General features: G+C 45.1%; 1 protein-coding gene across 3 annotated transcripts in view; it reads right to left on the bottom strand.

The window, feature by feature from the left end:
* DRP2 (dystrophin related protein 2) overlaps positions 1-14,427 on the bottom strand; it is a 41,999-nt gene that overhangs the window by 13,665 nt on the left and 13,907 nt on the right. For all 3 annotated transcript variants that reach the window (XM_014565372.2, XM_032475097.1, XM_032475096.1), the window contains 12 exons: positions 13,555-13,718; positions 11,830-11,986; positions 10,066-10,186; positions 8,220-8,488; positions 7,684-7,830; positions 7,153-7,231; positions 5,317-5,377; positions 4,941-5,002; positions 3,257-3,331; positions 2,148-2,349; positions 1,844-1,929; positions 9-166 (listed from right to left, as the gene is read on the bottom strand). In XM_014565372.2, the coding sequence (XP_014420858.1) occupies positions 9-166; positions 1,844-1,929; positions 2,148-2,349; positions 3,257-3,331; positions 4,941-5,002; positions 5,317-5,377; positions 7,153-7,231; positions 7,684-7,830; positions 8,220-8,488; positions 10,066-10,186; positions 11,830-11,986; positions 13,555-13,718 (1,581 nt within the window). The remainder of the gene's footprint in view (positions 1-8; positions 167-1,843; positions 1,930-2,147; positions 2,350-3,256; positions 3,332-4,940; positions 5,003-5,316; positions 5,378-7,152; positions 7,232-7,683; positions 7,831-8,219; positions 8,489-10,065; positions 10,187-11,829; positions 11,987-13,554; positions 13,719-14,427) is intronic.

The following is a 14,427-nucleotide window of genomic DNA, read 5'->3' as shown; positions in this document are numbered from 1 at the left end:
ATACTCACAAAGCGGAAGCAACTACGAACGCTGGGCTCCACATTGCTGCCCCCAAAGGCTGCCACTTCCCCCAGCTGACGGGGCACCTGAATGGCCTCATGAAGCAGGACACCGAGGTGGCGTTGGTCACACTGGCTGCCTGAGTTGGCCACTTGGCTGAAGAGGTCTGTTGGCCCCACCATAAGTCATGGCCAAGCCCGATACAGGAATGGCCAGAGAATGATGTGAGGAGAAAAAGCAGAAACAGATACAGGGAAAGAGCACATCAACTTAGCTAATGACTTTTGAAACTGGAAACGTAAAGGTCCATCCCTGAGCTTTTAGAAACCCAGGAGTTCTAAAGAGAGCACCTTCTAGATTCAGAGACAAAAAAATGAGACAGACACAAAGAGAGAACGCAACAGAAAGAGAACGGGAGAGAAGAGTGAAGGGGAGAGAGCAAGCTGCATATGGGAGCAGTGCCAGACACTGAAATGACACTGCTGGGAAAACAAATTCTCAAGAAGCAAGATGAAGGGGTGTGGAGTTCAAGGTTGCCTGAACATGAGTTGCAGTCTGTCTGCTCTATCCCCTCCTGTTCATGTAGCCCAAGTAGTCTGATACTGCAGTAATCTCTCAGTTATCCATGCAAAGGGAAAGAAACACTGGCACAGATGATCCAAAAAGAGGAGATAATTCAACACATTTGATCATTTAAGAATTAGCTCTAAATGACTGAGCTAAGTGAGGCAGACTATGTACTCATATTTGAATATGGACACTATCTACTCTTGTGGGAACTCCCCTATCCCACCCCAACTTTAGAAAAACTCCATCAGGGGTTCTTGTCTGCCTGTTTCATACCTCACCTAATGGCCATAAAATAAACAAATGTAGAAGGCAGAGGACCTGGGTTTTAGTTGTGTATCCATTACTGACTAGCTTGTAAAACCCTGAGTAAGTCATGAATCTCTCTATGCTGCAGTTTTGTCATTTGTAAATTAAGATTAAATCATCAGTGTCTATCCCATCTTAAAGGAATGTTGGGAGTAATAAATTATATCATAGCTATGAACATGCTTTGAAAAGTCTTCTTCCCTGTTAAGTTTTCCTAGATGGTTGTCATCACTCTTCTGTGATCTGATACAGCACATATCCTTTGCCACTCAGATTATTCTAATTAGCACTTTCAAAAATTCTTTCTGTGTATTTCTGTCTCTTCCCCTGGACTCTAAACCACTCGAGGCAGGGACTATGTCTAATTGGACCTTGTACTCATCACATTTAGCACAGTGGTCAACACACATTAAGCACTTGACAATTAATGATGCTGATTCAGAAAATTACAAAATGCTGTACAAAAGATGGAGGATGCAGGGGAAAGCAAAGGTGCTTTACACCACAGAGGTTAAAACCTACAGAACTGCATACTGCCAGATAATGGGGATTATGTCACACTGCCCATGTTATCACATGGGAAGTCTCCAGCAGAAAGTGTGACATGGCTTGAGGTTCAGATTGGGAGAGGGCTAAACTTGATAGGCCACAGGGGAATGGAACTACAAAGTCCAGGTTCTGGTACCCCAGGATGCCAACTCAGATCATGGTCAAATAATTACATCAGATCAGAAGAAACCAACGCCCTTGGAGTGACCCTGGGAATAATAACAGGTCTTAGACCCATCTTGGCCTTTGGCTGTTGTGGGTTGTTTGTAATAGCCTGGACCAGGAAGCATTAGAAGGTAGCCCGAGTAACCCTCGGCTGAGTCATAAGACCAAACTTCTGCTTATCTTACACCCTTCTTTCTCCCACCACACCTCTCCCTCCACCCAATTCCACTCCAGACTTTGGAGCTGTACTCACACTGCAGTTTTTCTTTCACTTCTGTGCCACACAGGCATGCAATGCCAGTCTTAAAGGACAATGCCCGCATCTTTCCACTGCGACCACTAGATTTAAAAGAAGAGACTGAGAATATGAATATCGGTAAAGGGTTAACTTCTTGACAGTCATTTCCCTTGCAGAGTTGATCCCCACAGGGCTCTGTGCCAACCCCAAGCTGAGCTGGGTCTGAGTTCACCATGGGAGCAGCTCCTTGGCCACCATGCCCACTCTAGATGTCCCACTGAATTTCATCCTGGAGGCTGCCAGGGCTGCGAGCCCTTACCTATCAAAAACATTGAGGAGCCAGTTGAGGCTCATGTCCACACAGAGCGGCACGTTGACCAAAATGCCTCTTTCCTCCTCCAGCCTTTCATATAAGGCAGTCAGGCAGTGAATGACCTCCACCACATCCATCACATGCTCACTGGCCTGCAGATCATGCTCATTGAAGATCTCCAGGGCTGTGGTTAAGGTAACCAGGTCCACTGGGAAGGGAAGGAGAGAAGGAGAAAATACAGCCAAAAGTAGAACCCCAGGGACTAGACAAGGAGATATGGCCTCCAGGATCACCAAATTTGAGACTCAATCTCCAGACTAACCATTTGTAAGTACGATGCAAGCTTGCCTTTTACCAAGACCCCCCATCCCAAGAAGGGAGAAGGCAGGAAAGGCCACTTAAATTGGCCCGAAATTCTTCTATACCTGTCTGTTCCTTAACATCAGTTTCAAGAAGATAGAGGAATTTGGGTAAACTCTCAGGGGTCATATACCATTTTTTTAACTTTCTCTGACTTTACATATGTTTCAACTACAAATAGGTTTGTCCATGAACCTCATTCTGAGAACCTAGACACTTAGTTATAAAGGCTAAGTTATGCCTGGGTAAATGTGACATAACTCAGGAGAACTTTTTAATTGCCTCCAATGCAGGAATCAACCTAGCCAGACACGCCTGGGCCAGGAAGATTGGATGGACACTATCTCTGAGAAAGTCACATTATGTCTGCAGCCAGGCTGTCCCCTAACCACTGGCATTTGCTTCAACAGTTCTGCTGCTACATCTAATAACCCCAAGATGGCAAAAGAACACAAGCCCCCAGTGGCTCCAAACCATTTGCTGGATACTTCTTGCCAGTTGTTTGATTATCCAGGTTGAACAGGGAGGAAGGGACAAGGAAGAGGATAGTTGTAGGTTAATTTGGAAGGAAGCTTGGGGGTTGGAGAGCATAGAAGGGCCCTGGAAAGAGCAGGTGTCCACAGCCAGCATCTTCCAGGCTTTGGAGAGGTCCCACCAAGCCAATGAACAACCCTGGCCAAGGTGGGATTAAACTGGGAAACAGATGAGGAAGAATAAGGATGAAGGCCATAAGGGAAGTGCAATGGGAGACTTACGACGCAGTGCCTTCTGGACTCTGCGTAGCTTCATGGCAGTGCGGTAAGCTGAGAACTTAATGTTGTTCAGATCAGCTGCAAAGAATGGAAAGAAACCCATGCAGATCAGGGAAATGCAAATTAAAACCACAACAAGATACAATTTTACACCTGCCAGCTTGGCAAAAAAAAAGTATGACAATAGCAAGTGTTAGCAAAGATGTGGATGAATGAGAACTGCTGGTGGAAGTGTAAAGTGATACAATCACCTGGGAAAAACAACTTGGCGTGACCTAATAAAATTGAACATTCACACATCCTAAAACCCAGCCAGCTATATATCCTGGAGCAGTGATTTTCACACATTTTTTGAACCAAGACACACAGTAAGAAATTCTTTTTACATTACAGTCCAGTATACATACACAAATGTGCATATGTATAAATAACTGAATCAAAAATTTTAGGAATTTTCAGTAGCAAATACATGTGTGTATAGAGGATCTTATTAAAATTTGACTACCTTTAAAAAAATTTCAGGAAAGAATACCTTACCAAATTTGATAAAGTAGAAACATAACAAAATTAGTATCAATTATGACTCTCATTAAGGATCTGTTGCACTTTCATATTTCCTAGTCTATTTTTAATTTTTGTAATGCTTGTCACAACACACTGAAATGATGTTATGAGCTGTAGACCGAAAAACATGCACACGTGCACTAGAAGACATGAGCAAGAGCTCCTTAGTAGCACTGGTCTTGTTAGCTCCAAACTAGAAATGACCCAAATGTTCATCAACAGTAGAATGGATGAGGAAACTATGGTATATACAACGGAACACTCTACAGCAGTGAAAATGAATGAATTATCGTCACATGCATCAACATGGGTAAAATTTACAACATAGTAGTGAATCTGTCTTAGTAGTAAAGATAAAGCACATGATAGTCACACTCATCATGGCATGGACAGTGTCTTTCAAAAGGGATCTAGTTCATATCTGTAAGCATAATTCCCTAACGTGATGATAAAATCGTCCAGGGGGAGTATAGAACTTCCAGTTGAGAGAGGTGCATAGGAGAAAGGAAGGAAGGTTAACGTGATGATAAAATCGTCCAGGGGGAGTATAGAACTTCCAGTTGAGAGAGGTGCATAGGAGAAAGGAAGGAAGGTTACTGGAAAAAGCACAAGGACTCACTTTCACTGTCACCTGCTTGTTGAATGGAATTCCCTCCCATTGTTTTTTAAAATTTATTTTTTATTGAAGTGACATTGGTTTATAACATTATATACATTTCATGTGTACAACATTATATTTCTACTTCTTAATTTTTACATATATATATGTATATGTGTATGTGTGTGTATGTATGTATGTGTGTGTGTATATATATATATATATATATATATATATATATATATATATATGAAGATCCAGCTATCCTACTTCTGGGTATTTACTGAAAGAATACAAAAACACTAATTCAAAAAGATATATGCACTCCTACATTCATCGCAGCATTATTTACAGTAGCCAAGTCATGAAAACAACCAAAGTGCCTATCTACAGATGAATGGATAAAGACGATATATATATATATATATACACACACACACACAGTGGATACTACACCCTTCTATTCTTATAGGACAAAGGCAACTGTATAGATCTCCACCCTATACAGAAACCTTGAGTTCTTACCTAGGGTTTGGTATAACTCAGTCATCTTGGGATGGTCCCAACATGTGGTCTGAGCCTGGTGGCTACAAACAAAAGCATTAAGAGAGCCAGTGTCCATATCACCCCCCACCTCCCACACACATGCGTGAACCACTCAGCGATAGGTTGGATGCAAGGAGCAGCAGAATCTGAGGGTGAACCCTGAAGATCCCAAAGCACAAGGGTTCACCTTTACCCTGGTAGACTCTTGAGCTCCTGAGATGAATAGGAGTTAAAACTGGACTGGATGGAGGAATCCCAACAAATAAGGGGTGAGAAGGACAGGTAGGGAAAAAAGGTAGGTGAGGGAGGGGCTGGGCAGGTGACTGACCCGCTTCTGATTCAGATGGTCACTCACTTGATGTAGTAGGGAACTTTATTGGGTGAAATCGCTCTTTCCCAGGGAACCTGAACAGAGGCTGATAAGGGAGAAGAGAAAGAGAAAGCTGGCCACTAATGCTCTTCAGGCCCCCAGTTACTCCCCTGCTCTGTCCTCCCAAGGAAGTAGTCAAGCTCCAGAGGAGATGCCTGACTCTCGTTGCCAACTCTGAACAGCCCCTAAGGGTGGGGCAAACACTTTTAATGAACACACTTCTTTCCCTGATGTTAGGGCAAGGGAAGGAGAAGAGGGTGTCTCTGATGCTCTAATGGGCCAGAGTCGTGACAAGGGCATGAACAGGAATACTTGGCCTTGGACACCCTAGCAATCTTCTCCCTGTCATTTTTATCCATTTAGCTCAGGCAGCCCCATGAGGAAAGTAGGGTCCACTTCAAATTCACCACATTGGTTATCTGAATAAGAAGTGGACCCAACTTTCCTCATGGGGCTCAAACCCCTTTCCCCAGAAGGTCAAACTTCTCAGTCCTGTGGGACAATGGGGAATGGTACTGCCCATTCCCCTCTAGTAAGGAACCCTGGAAAAGGCTATCTCTCTCAGCTCCAAATCTTTAACTTCTGGAAGGCCCAGGAGAGGCTCAGTCACCTGGTCAACCTCCTCATTGCCATTTCCCTGGGTACAGGAGCCCTCTGCAGGTATAGCTGCATGCCAGTGATTATAATACAATAGTTCTAATTGCCGTGAACATATATTGAGCTCCTCCTATGTGCCAGATGCTCTGCTGAATGCTTCCTGTATATATCTAATTTTCATCTCTATCTTCCCACCATCACCACAGCTACCATCCTGTTCTGGGTCATCATAAGCCCTCATCTGGATTATTGCAATATGCTTCCTAACAGGTCTCCCTGCTCCTACTCCAGCACTCTGACCCCGCCGAAACATAAGTTGGATCATATCATTCCTCTGCTCAACCCCTCCAAGTGTTCTCCATTCCATTCAGAGTAAAATCCCAAGTTCTGACCATAGCCTACAAGGCCCTCTGCACTTGGGGCTCCTGCTACCATTCTGACCTTCTGCTTTCTCCCCTTGTCGCTCACTTCTCCACTAGCCTCCTTGCTGTTCCTCAGACATGCCCCTCCCTTAAGTTCCCAGAAGTTGTTATTCCCTCTACCTGGTTTTCTCTTCCCTCAGATAGCCACAGGGCTCATTCCCTCACCTCCTTGAGGTTTCTGCTCAATTGCCAAGCTCTTAGTGACACCTTTCCTGACCACCCTAATCAAAACTGCAATGTCTCTCCCATTAAGGCCAGCACTCCCTCACCCACGCCTTCTCTGTTTTCCTTTTTTTCCACAGCACTTGTCACCAATTGACCTGATATACATTTTACTTATTTGTTTATGGTCTGGCTTCTTCCAGTAGAATGTAAGCTCTACAAGTCTAAAGATTTTGGGCTGTTTTGTCCACTGATGTAGCCCCAGTGCCTAGAACTATACCTGGCCCACAGTAGGCCATCAATAAATATTGCTGGAACAATAAAGTCATTTAATTCCCATAACTCTATGAGCTAGATAATATTTTCCCCCTTTTTACATATGAGAAAATTGAGGTTCAGAAAGTTTAAGTTTTTTTTTTTTCAAGCTTGCACAGCTATAAAAGCGAGGAGCGCTGACTCAGATCCAGGTCTCTCTGACTCAAGAAACTGTCCTTTTAACCACTACACTAGACTGCTTTAATCTACTGCTTCTTGGATGCCAAAGTATACTGGGCTCCCACCAGCCCCCGAGGGACAACAGTAGACTCTCTTGGAAGGTGGCTGAGGTTCTAACAAATGAAGTCCTGTTTGTCTCACATACAGGAGAGGAAGTGCTGTGACCCAGGTCCAAAGTCCCGGTGGGCATCCTGGAGCTGCTTAAGCCTCTCGCCAACTGACACCTATGGACAGAACACACACGAAGACAGTGGACTTGTTCCAGATACCCAGTGTGAGATTTCCAGATGCCTCCGGCAATCTTTGTGACTTCCTCCAGAGGCTGCCTCTTCTCCAGTTTCAGCACCTCCTACTATTCACCCAACTCCCAGCCTCCCCACGGCACTCCCAAGGGTCAGAGAAGAGCATTCTTAATTCCAGACCACAGTCACTCTTCACCTGCCCCTGTCTACCCTGAGCGCCCTAATATAGACAGAGCCCTCTCAGATTATTTTAATCACTTCTTGCAGCTTAGCGGTTGAGAAGCCTGTTCCCTCGTCCCCAATTCTCTACAACTCTTTTCTCACATAGGTTCCATTTCAATGCCCCTTCACTGCCTTTGGGCCTGGAGAAGTTCCCCCCAAGTCTGGTTATATCAAGCCTTTTCCCCAAGGCTCACTCCAGGCTTCTCTTCTACCTGGAGCTGTTTCCACCGGATGTTGATCTGCTCCAGGGCCCGGGAATTCTCCATCGACAAGTGTACATCAGAAATGGCAAGTTGATGGGCCAGATCATTTACCAACTTCACTCCATCTTTCATGGGGGAGAATTCTTCTTTGAAGAGCTATAGAACCAGGACCCAAGTCCCACAGCACACGGTAGGAAAAAGGAACCATTAGTCATTCAGCTCAGCTCCTCCCTCCTTACCCAGAGATTTTGGTTAAATAGCACAACCTCGGTGCTTGCCTGTTAGGGCAGCCAGACTAGGGTGTGGGTGGCCATTTCCTTATCCTCTTCCTTTTCTAGTCTCAGAAAACACCAGGGAAAGAGAAGACAGTAGAAGGACGGGGGAAAATTCAGTGAAACCAGCTCCCAAATCCAGCAGATAAACTGGGAGAGGCTCTGTTGAAGTCCAAGCCAACAATAGAGTCTCAGTAGCAGGAACACTGTCAGGGTCTGGGAGGAGCACCTGGTCTCGGGGTGGGCGGTAGCCAGGGGAGGGGGCCTGCATACCTTAAGAGCCTGGATGTGCTCTGGGAGTGAATCAATGAAGAGATCCCCAATGGGCTCCCAAGTGGCTCGGACTCCCTCAGCCTGGGTCAGAGTCGTGCTTAATTCCTCCATTGCCCCTTGGATCTCCAACAGCTGCTCCAGAGTGCGCTCAATGTGACGGTGCTGGTCCACGCAGCGGGCTGTCAGCTTCTCCCATAGTTCACTGGCCACCGTTGCCTGCTTCCACACAAAGCGGCTAAGATTCTGGATCCGCTGTCTGGGAGACGTATCTGCAAAGGTAGGCAGGAAGTCAAGTCAGGTCAGCTAGGCAGGGTCAGCCTACGGAAAGACCGAGACAGCCCTTTGTAAAACGTGTGTGTCTACATGTGTCTATATATATATATGTATGTGTGTGTGTGTGAATATATATATGTATATATTCACACACACACACACACACAAAGTTTTTCATGGTTGAGGCTCCTTTGGCAGATTCAGGTTTTTTAAAAATTGAACTTTTTATTTTGAGATCACTATAGATTTACATGCAATTGTAAGAAATAATACAGAGATTGCATGGACCCTTTACTCAGTTTCCCCAAATGGTAACATCTTGCAAAACTGTAGTACAATATCACAACCTGGATACTGACATCGATGAAATCCACCAATTTTGTTCAGAGTTCCCCAATTTTACTTGTACTCATTTGTGTGTGTGTATATTTTGTTGTATGTGATTTTATCATGTGTGTAGGTTCATGGATCCATTACCAGTCAAGAGACCATATTGGTGTTTTCCACAGTATATCATGAAGATTTCTGCATATTATTAAAGAATGGGCAAAATAAAGAGTGAGTAAAATATTTTGAGAGGCAGGAGTGAGGCAAATCATCCAGAGTCCTATTCATGTGACCCTGGAATGCAATTTTGCATTACTGTCTGCTGCTCATTTTCTTCCAAAGGAGGGAGACATTTTATGAAGACCCAGCACAGGAGAGCTTAGTGTAACTGGCAAAGCCTTTCCGCCAAGGCTTGTAGGCTTCCTCTTCCTCCCTCAGACCTCTCCTGAGAAGTAGATTCAGAGGCCCCAAACTCCAGGCTAACTGGAATTGTCCTCCTCTCTTGAGCTTGTCCTATCTGAGGCCCATCGGGCAGTAAATTGAGTACCAGTTAGTACTCAGTAGGAGGGCCTTGAGGTAAAATGAGAGGGTCAACAGCATCAACAAAGGGCTCCATTAATGAAGGGATCTTTCAGGCTATTCACAGCCAATCTCAGAGGGTTGAAGCCTCTTGCTGGGCCACCACTCAGACCTAAGCACCATGGATCCCACCCTGCTGCCTTATTTAAACCTAGACCTACAGTGACCTATCCTATCGAGGAAAGGGGGCCAGAAGGCACCAGGGTCAGAATCAAAGAGCCACAATTAATTTTCTTCTCAAATGCCATCATCTAATTTTTAGATTTTTTTAGAAATGTTTTTTATTGGCTGGTTGATTAGAGCATTGCCAAATGCCTCTCTATGTTAGAATAAGGCAGGATGTTTTTAAAGGACATACTACTGTTTTTATTCACTCAATCAGTTTAATGCATTTGAGTCTTGTTTTTTCTTTTTCGTGCCTCATTGGACGACCACACATGATGCTCCAGAGAGCCACATACAGCTTTGGGCCACATGCTCATCTCCCATGCTCCAGGCTCTCTTCTCTTTGCTTTTTCTTATAGTGTGAATCTTGCTCTTCCCAACTTTGGAGTCCTAGGAGAAAATTATCTTCCAAGATAACAGCTGAGAAAATGAGTTTGGGGAGGGCAGGAAAATGTTTAATGGTTCACAGCTCAAGAAGATGGAAGAGAGGAAGACCACCCACCTTTGCTGTCAGAACGTGGCTCCTCTAATTCCTCAAATGGGTGCTGGGACAGGAAGGCCTGAGCTGACTCCAGCACAGAGTAGATATAGGGGCCCCGAGACTTGACATCTTCCATAAAGGCCTGTGAAGTTTAGCAACATGGTCAATGGGGAAGGAATGTCTTTCAATTGTTTTGAATTCCATCCTGCAATTGACAATCTGTCTTCTCCGTGCAACTTGATCCTTTGGCATTAACCTCTATCTTTGGGCTACTTGGACTAAAAGAGGTGCAGTCTTTTCTATAGGAAGAAGAATAATTCTGACCCTGGAATGTCTGTTTAGTCTGAAATAGGACTATGCCACAAGGTAGAGAGAAATGCGAGGATTTGGGGCTAGGAATCTTGGTTCTCTGGAAGACTCAGAAAGTCCTCTGTAAGGGGCTTAGAGAAATCAAAGCCGGGATGGGCAAGATTTATATTAAATTTTTAATTACATTTTTGTTGAAAAATACACTGAGAAGAGTAAATAAATCAAAAGTCACCTCGATGCACTGCCAGGAAGTGATTCCATCTCTGTAACCAGTACTGAGATGAAGAAAAGAACTCCACCAGCATCCTCTTGTGTCCCCTCCCAGTCATTCTGTCATCCTTCCCCCGACCAAGGTAACTACTATCCTGACTTGTAACACCACTTGTAACTGATTAGTTTTGCCCAATTTTGAACTTTATATAAATGGAATCATACTGTATGTGCTCTTTTTGTATCTGCCTTTTTTTCACTCAACATACTGTCTTTTTTAAACATTTTTTTATTGAGTTACAGTCAATTTACAATGTTGTGTCAATTTCCAGTGTAGAGCACAATTTTTCAGTTATACATGAACATACGTATATTCATTGTCAAATTCTTTTTCACTGTGAGCTACCACAAGATCCTGTATATATTTCCCTGTGCTATACAATATAATCTTGTTTATCTGTTCTACATATGCCTGTCAGCATCTATAAATTTCGAACCCTCAACATACTGTCTTTAAGATTCACCATTGTGGCACACTGTAACAGTTTATTTTCTTGCTGTATTGTATTCCATTCTGTAATCATCTTTCAAATTGAGACAGAATAGACATATAACACTGTGGAAGTTGAAGGTGTACAATATATTGATTTGACACTTACACGATATGATTGCCATTGTAGTGGCAGCTAGCGCCTTTGTCATGTCACATAATCATCATTTCTTCCAGTGTATTCTGTATTTGTTCTAAGAAACATCTGTTGCTATTTTCTGATTTTAGAGGTAATATCTGTCACAGAAATCTTAGAAATTTCAGGAAAGTGTGAAGAAAAAATTAAAAAGAATGCTAATATCATCACTTGAAGTTAACCATTGTGAAGATTTTGATATAGCTCCTTCTTATGTTTCTGTATGTGTGTATATATGTACACACATCTATATAGATTTTTATATAATTGAGATCTACCTGTATATAGTTTTATACCCCGTTTTTTTTTTCAGTTAGTATTATATTATGTTCATTTTCCCATGTCCCTGTTATAAATCAGGGCAAAGTTTTAAGGGCAGCCAATATTGATGGGAAGACTAGAGGGGAAAGATTTGACTTAGCCTGTGAAGTGCTAGCCTCAGACCAGTGGGACTGCATATGGCTTCCCGTGACTTTCAGCCTCTAAACAGAGACTGGGCATCCATCCATCAAGGTGTGGCAGAAGAGATCCCTTCCCAGTGGAGAGGCCACACACCATGGCCTCTGGAATTCTAACCTACCGCATGCGTCTCCTTCTCCTGTTGCACCAGGACCACATCCCCTTGGAGGGGAAGCTGAGCCGACAATTCCTCATCTTTTTGGCTGAGCCAGTCAATAATCTCTTGGAGAGGGAGCTGAAGCTTTCCACTGTGGTCTGAGAAGGCCTCTAAGCGGGCTCTGCACACAATGGGAAGATCAGTGATTTTCCATCCTCTTGTTAAGTGGCCAAGCATTTCCCCCCCAACAAATACCTGTGTGGAACCTCAGTATATAAACACATGAAAGAGGTGCTGCTCTGGTCAAAGTGGGAGGAGCCACCCACAGAGGCTCCCGAGGCACCTCCACACGGAGCATGGTACCAAACACTTGGCGGACATCAGTTTATTCAGGTGCCCACCCGGCATTAGGCTGGGAAGGGTAGTGAACTGAGCAAGGGCATTAGAGGTGGGAGCTGTCTGGTTGTCGTCTTGTCCTGGAGGAACTCAAGTCATACCAAACTGCTCATCCGCAGAGGCTCCTTGGCACCTGGCCTCTGAGCAGGAGCAGATGCAGTAGGCGGAAAGGGCGCGTACAGGTGGCTGAGGTGGACATGCACGTGTGTGAAGCTCATACAAATACAAGCAGCCCAGGGGTCCCAAAGGCTGAGGGCAGCATAGGCTATAAAAGTTTGACATACGGAAGGAGAAAAACATGTACCGCATAAGCATTTGTGTCCGCCTTCTTCCACAAATAAGCCAGGAGCTGAGGTCCAAGTAATAGGAAGCCGGAGGCCAGCCCAGCCTGTGTGCAGCCGTCAGGCCCATTCCCCTTTGCTGATAGGGATAACTAGTCATTGCTTTCCTACCATCTGGATCAGGCCCTTTACCTAAATTTTTGCTTCCACTGATTCTCAGAGCAACCACATGAGGTAGGCACTGCTATTGCCCAGAGAGGTTAAGTAGTTTGCCCAAGGTCACACAGTTCAGTCACTGGTAGAGCTATGATTTAAACTCAGGTTTGTCTGACTCCAGAGCCTGCATTCTTTCAACTTCTCCACACTGCCTCCTCCCCACCAGAGCCCACCAGAAGCCAGGGGTTTGGTCTTTGATGATAGTGGGTGGAGAGGAAAAGTGTATGTGTGTGTGTGTGTGTGTGTGTAGCTATAGAGAGGGGTAGGGGAAAGAGGAACAACTGATAATAGAAATTGCCGTCAGGCTCTTACTGATTCGCCTTTAGTTTGGGGAGGCATGGCTGGGGGATAAGCAATGGACGAGAGTAGAGGGATAAAAAGATGGGAAAGAGAGCAGATGGTATCTGCCGAGATGAAGGGTAGTTATGAGAGGAAGAGAGGGAGGGAGTCATCACAGCCCTCATTTATCCTTCAGCTCTTTTAAGTTCAGAAAGCCTTTTCATATCTTACTTGAGTCCTCAAAACAACGCTATGAGGTAGTTAGGACAAGTATTAGTCCTCCACTCATTTTTTTTTTCTTTAAAAAACATCCAAACAAGCAGAAGCTAAAATTCAGAGATTCTCAAACCAATTATCCAAGGTGACACAGCTTCCTCAAGACTGAGGCTGAAATCCAAGTCTCCTGACTTCTGACCCACAGTTCTTGCCCCAGGGCCGGAGGAGGAAAAGGAGGGGAAGTGGAGGGCGAGGCTGACGAGACGGTGATGCACAGGCTGACGAGCTGTAGCAGCAAGAGGAACCCAGCACTGTCCCAGCCAACTCCCTCAAGCCCCAGTTTCAAGGCGCCAGGCCTTACCGGAGATTGTGAGACTTCTTTTTGATTTCATTCCAACACAGATTCATGGCTGATGGTTCCAGGGGTCCGGCGGCACCAAGAGACCCGTTGAATAGCTTTGGGCTTAGGCAGGGCACCCCAGCACCATCATGAGGAGGCGCAGGGGTGGCGGCAGCAGCTCTAACCTGGACAGAAACACAGATACACTGCGATCCCTGGAGCGTGCCACGCCCTGGTCTGCACCAAGCCAAGCGTGGGCCACGTGCAAACAAGAGGAGAGAAGGGATTGTCCCAGGCTATGTTCGGGTTGGGGCGGGTGGTGAGCTAAAGGAAGACTCAGTGGCTCTGTGCATGGCAAGGTCCTCTCTTGGGACAGGTCGGTCACTTTTAACTGCTGACTCCTTTCATTACCCCTCTTATTATCATCAATTCTGCCAGGATGACTGCCCAGATGGGATCCTGGAAGGAGTCGTGTTAGGTCAGAGATGCTCAGAATTGCTCAAACACTGGCAACCATGGCATTCAAGGGGAGCTGTAAGCTCAGACTTCACTGTCCCACAGTTTGCCCGATCTTCCAGAAAAAGAAGCTGAAGGGCTGCCCCATGAAGTTTCAGAGAGACACAGGGAGGGAGAGAAAGCAAGCCAGAGAGCCAGCAGCAGTAGAGGTCCTGCTTCACAAGTGAATACAGGCCTTAGTGCCCCTTCTCCCTCCTCCTCACTTGCATCTCCCACCGCAGTCAGGAAGGCTGGAAAGAGTCCTGAGGAGACCTGTTCATCTTCCATGGGTGGAGAAAGGGCTAAAGCAGCATTTTGGATCCTGATTTCTAAAGAGCTCTGCCCAGAGTCGACAGTTAAGAGCCGGCCCTCAAGCTTAGAGCCCATCACTTGCTCACC

This window comes from Camelus ferus, chromosome X (assembly GCF_009834535.1).
Source record: "Camelus ferus isolate YT-003-E chromosome X, BCGSAC_Cfer_1.0, whole genome shotgun sequence".
Taxonomy (NCBI): Eukaryota; Metazoa; Chordata; class Mammalia; order Artiodactyla; family Camelidae; genus Camelus; species Camelus ferus.
The sequence above is the reverse complement of the archived record's forward strand: the minus strand, read 5'-3'. Positions and strand labels throughout refer to the sequence as shown.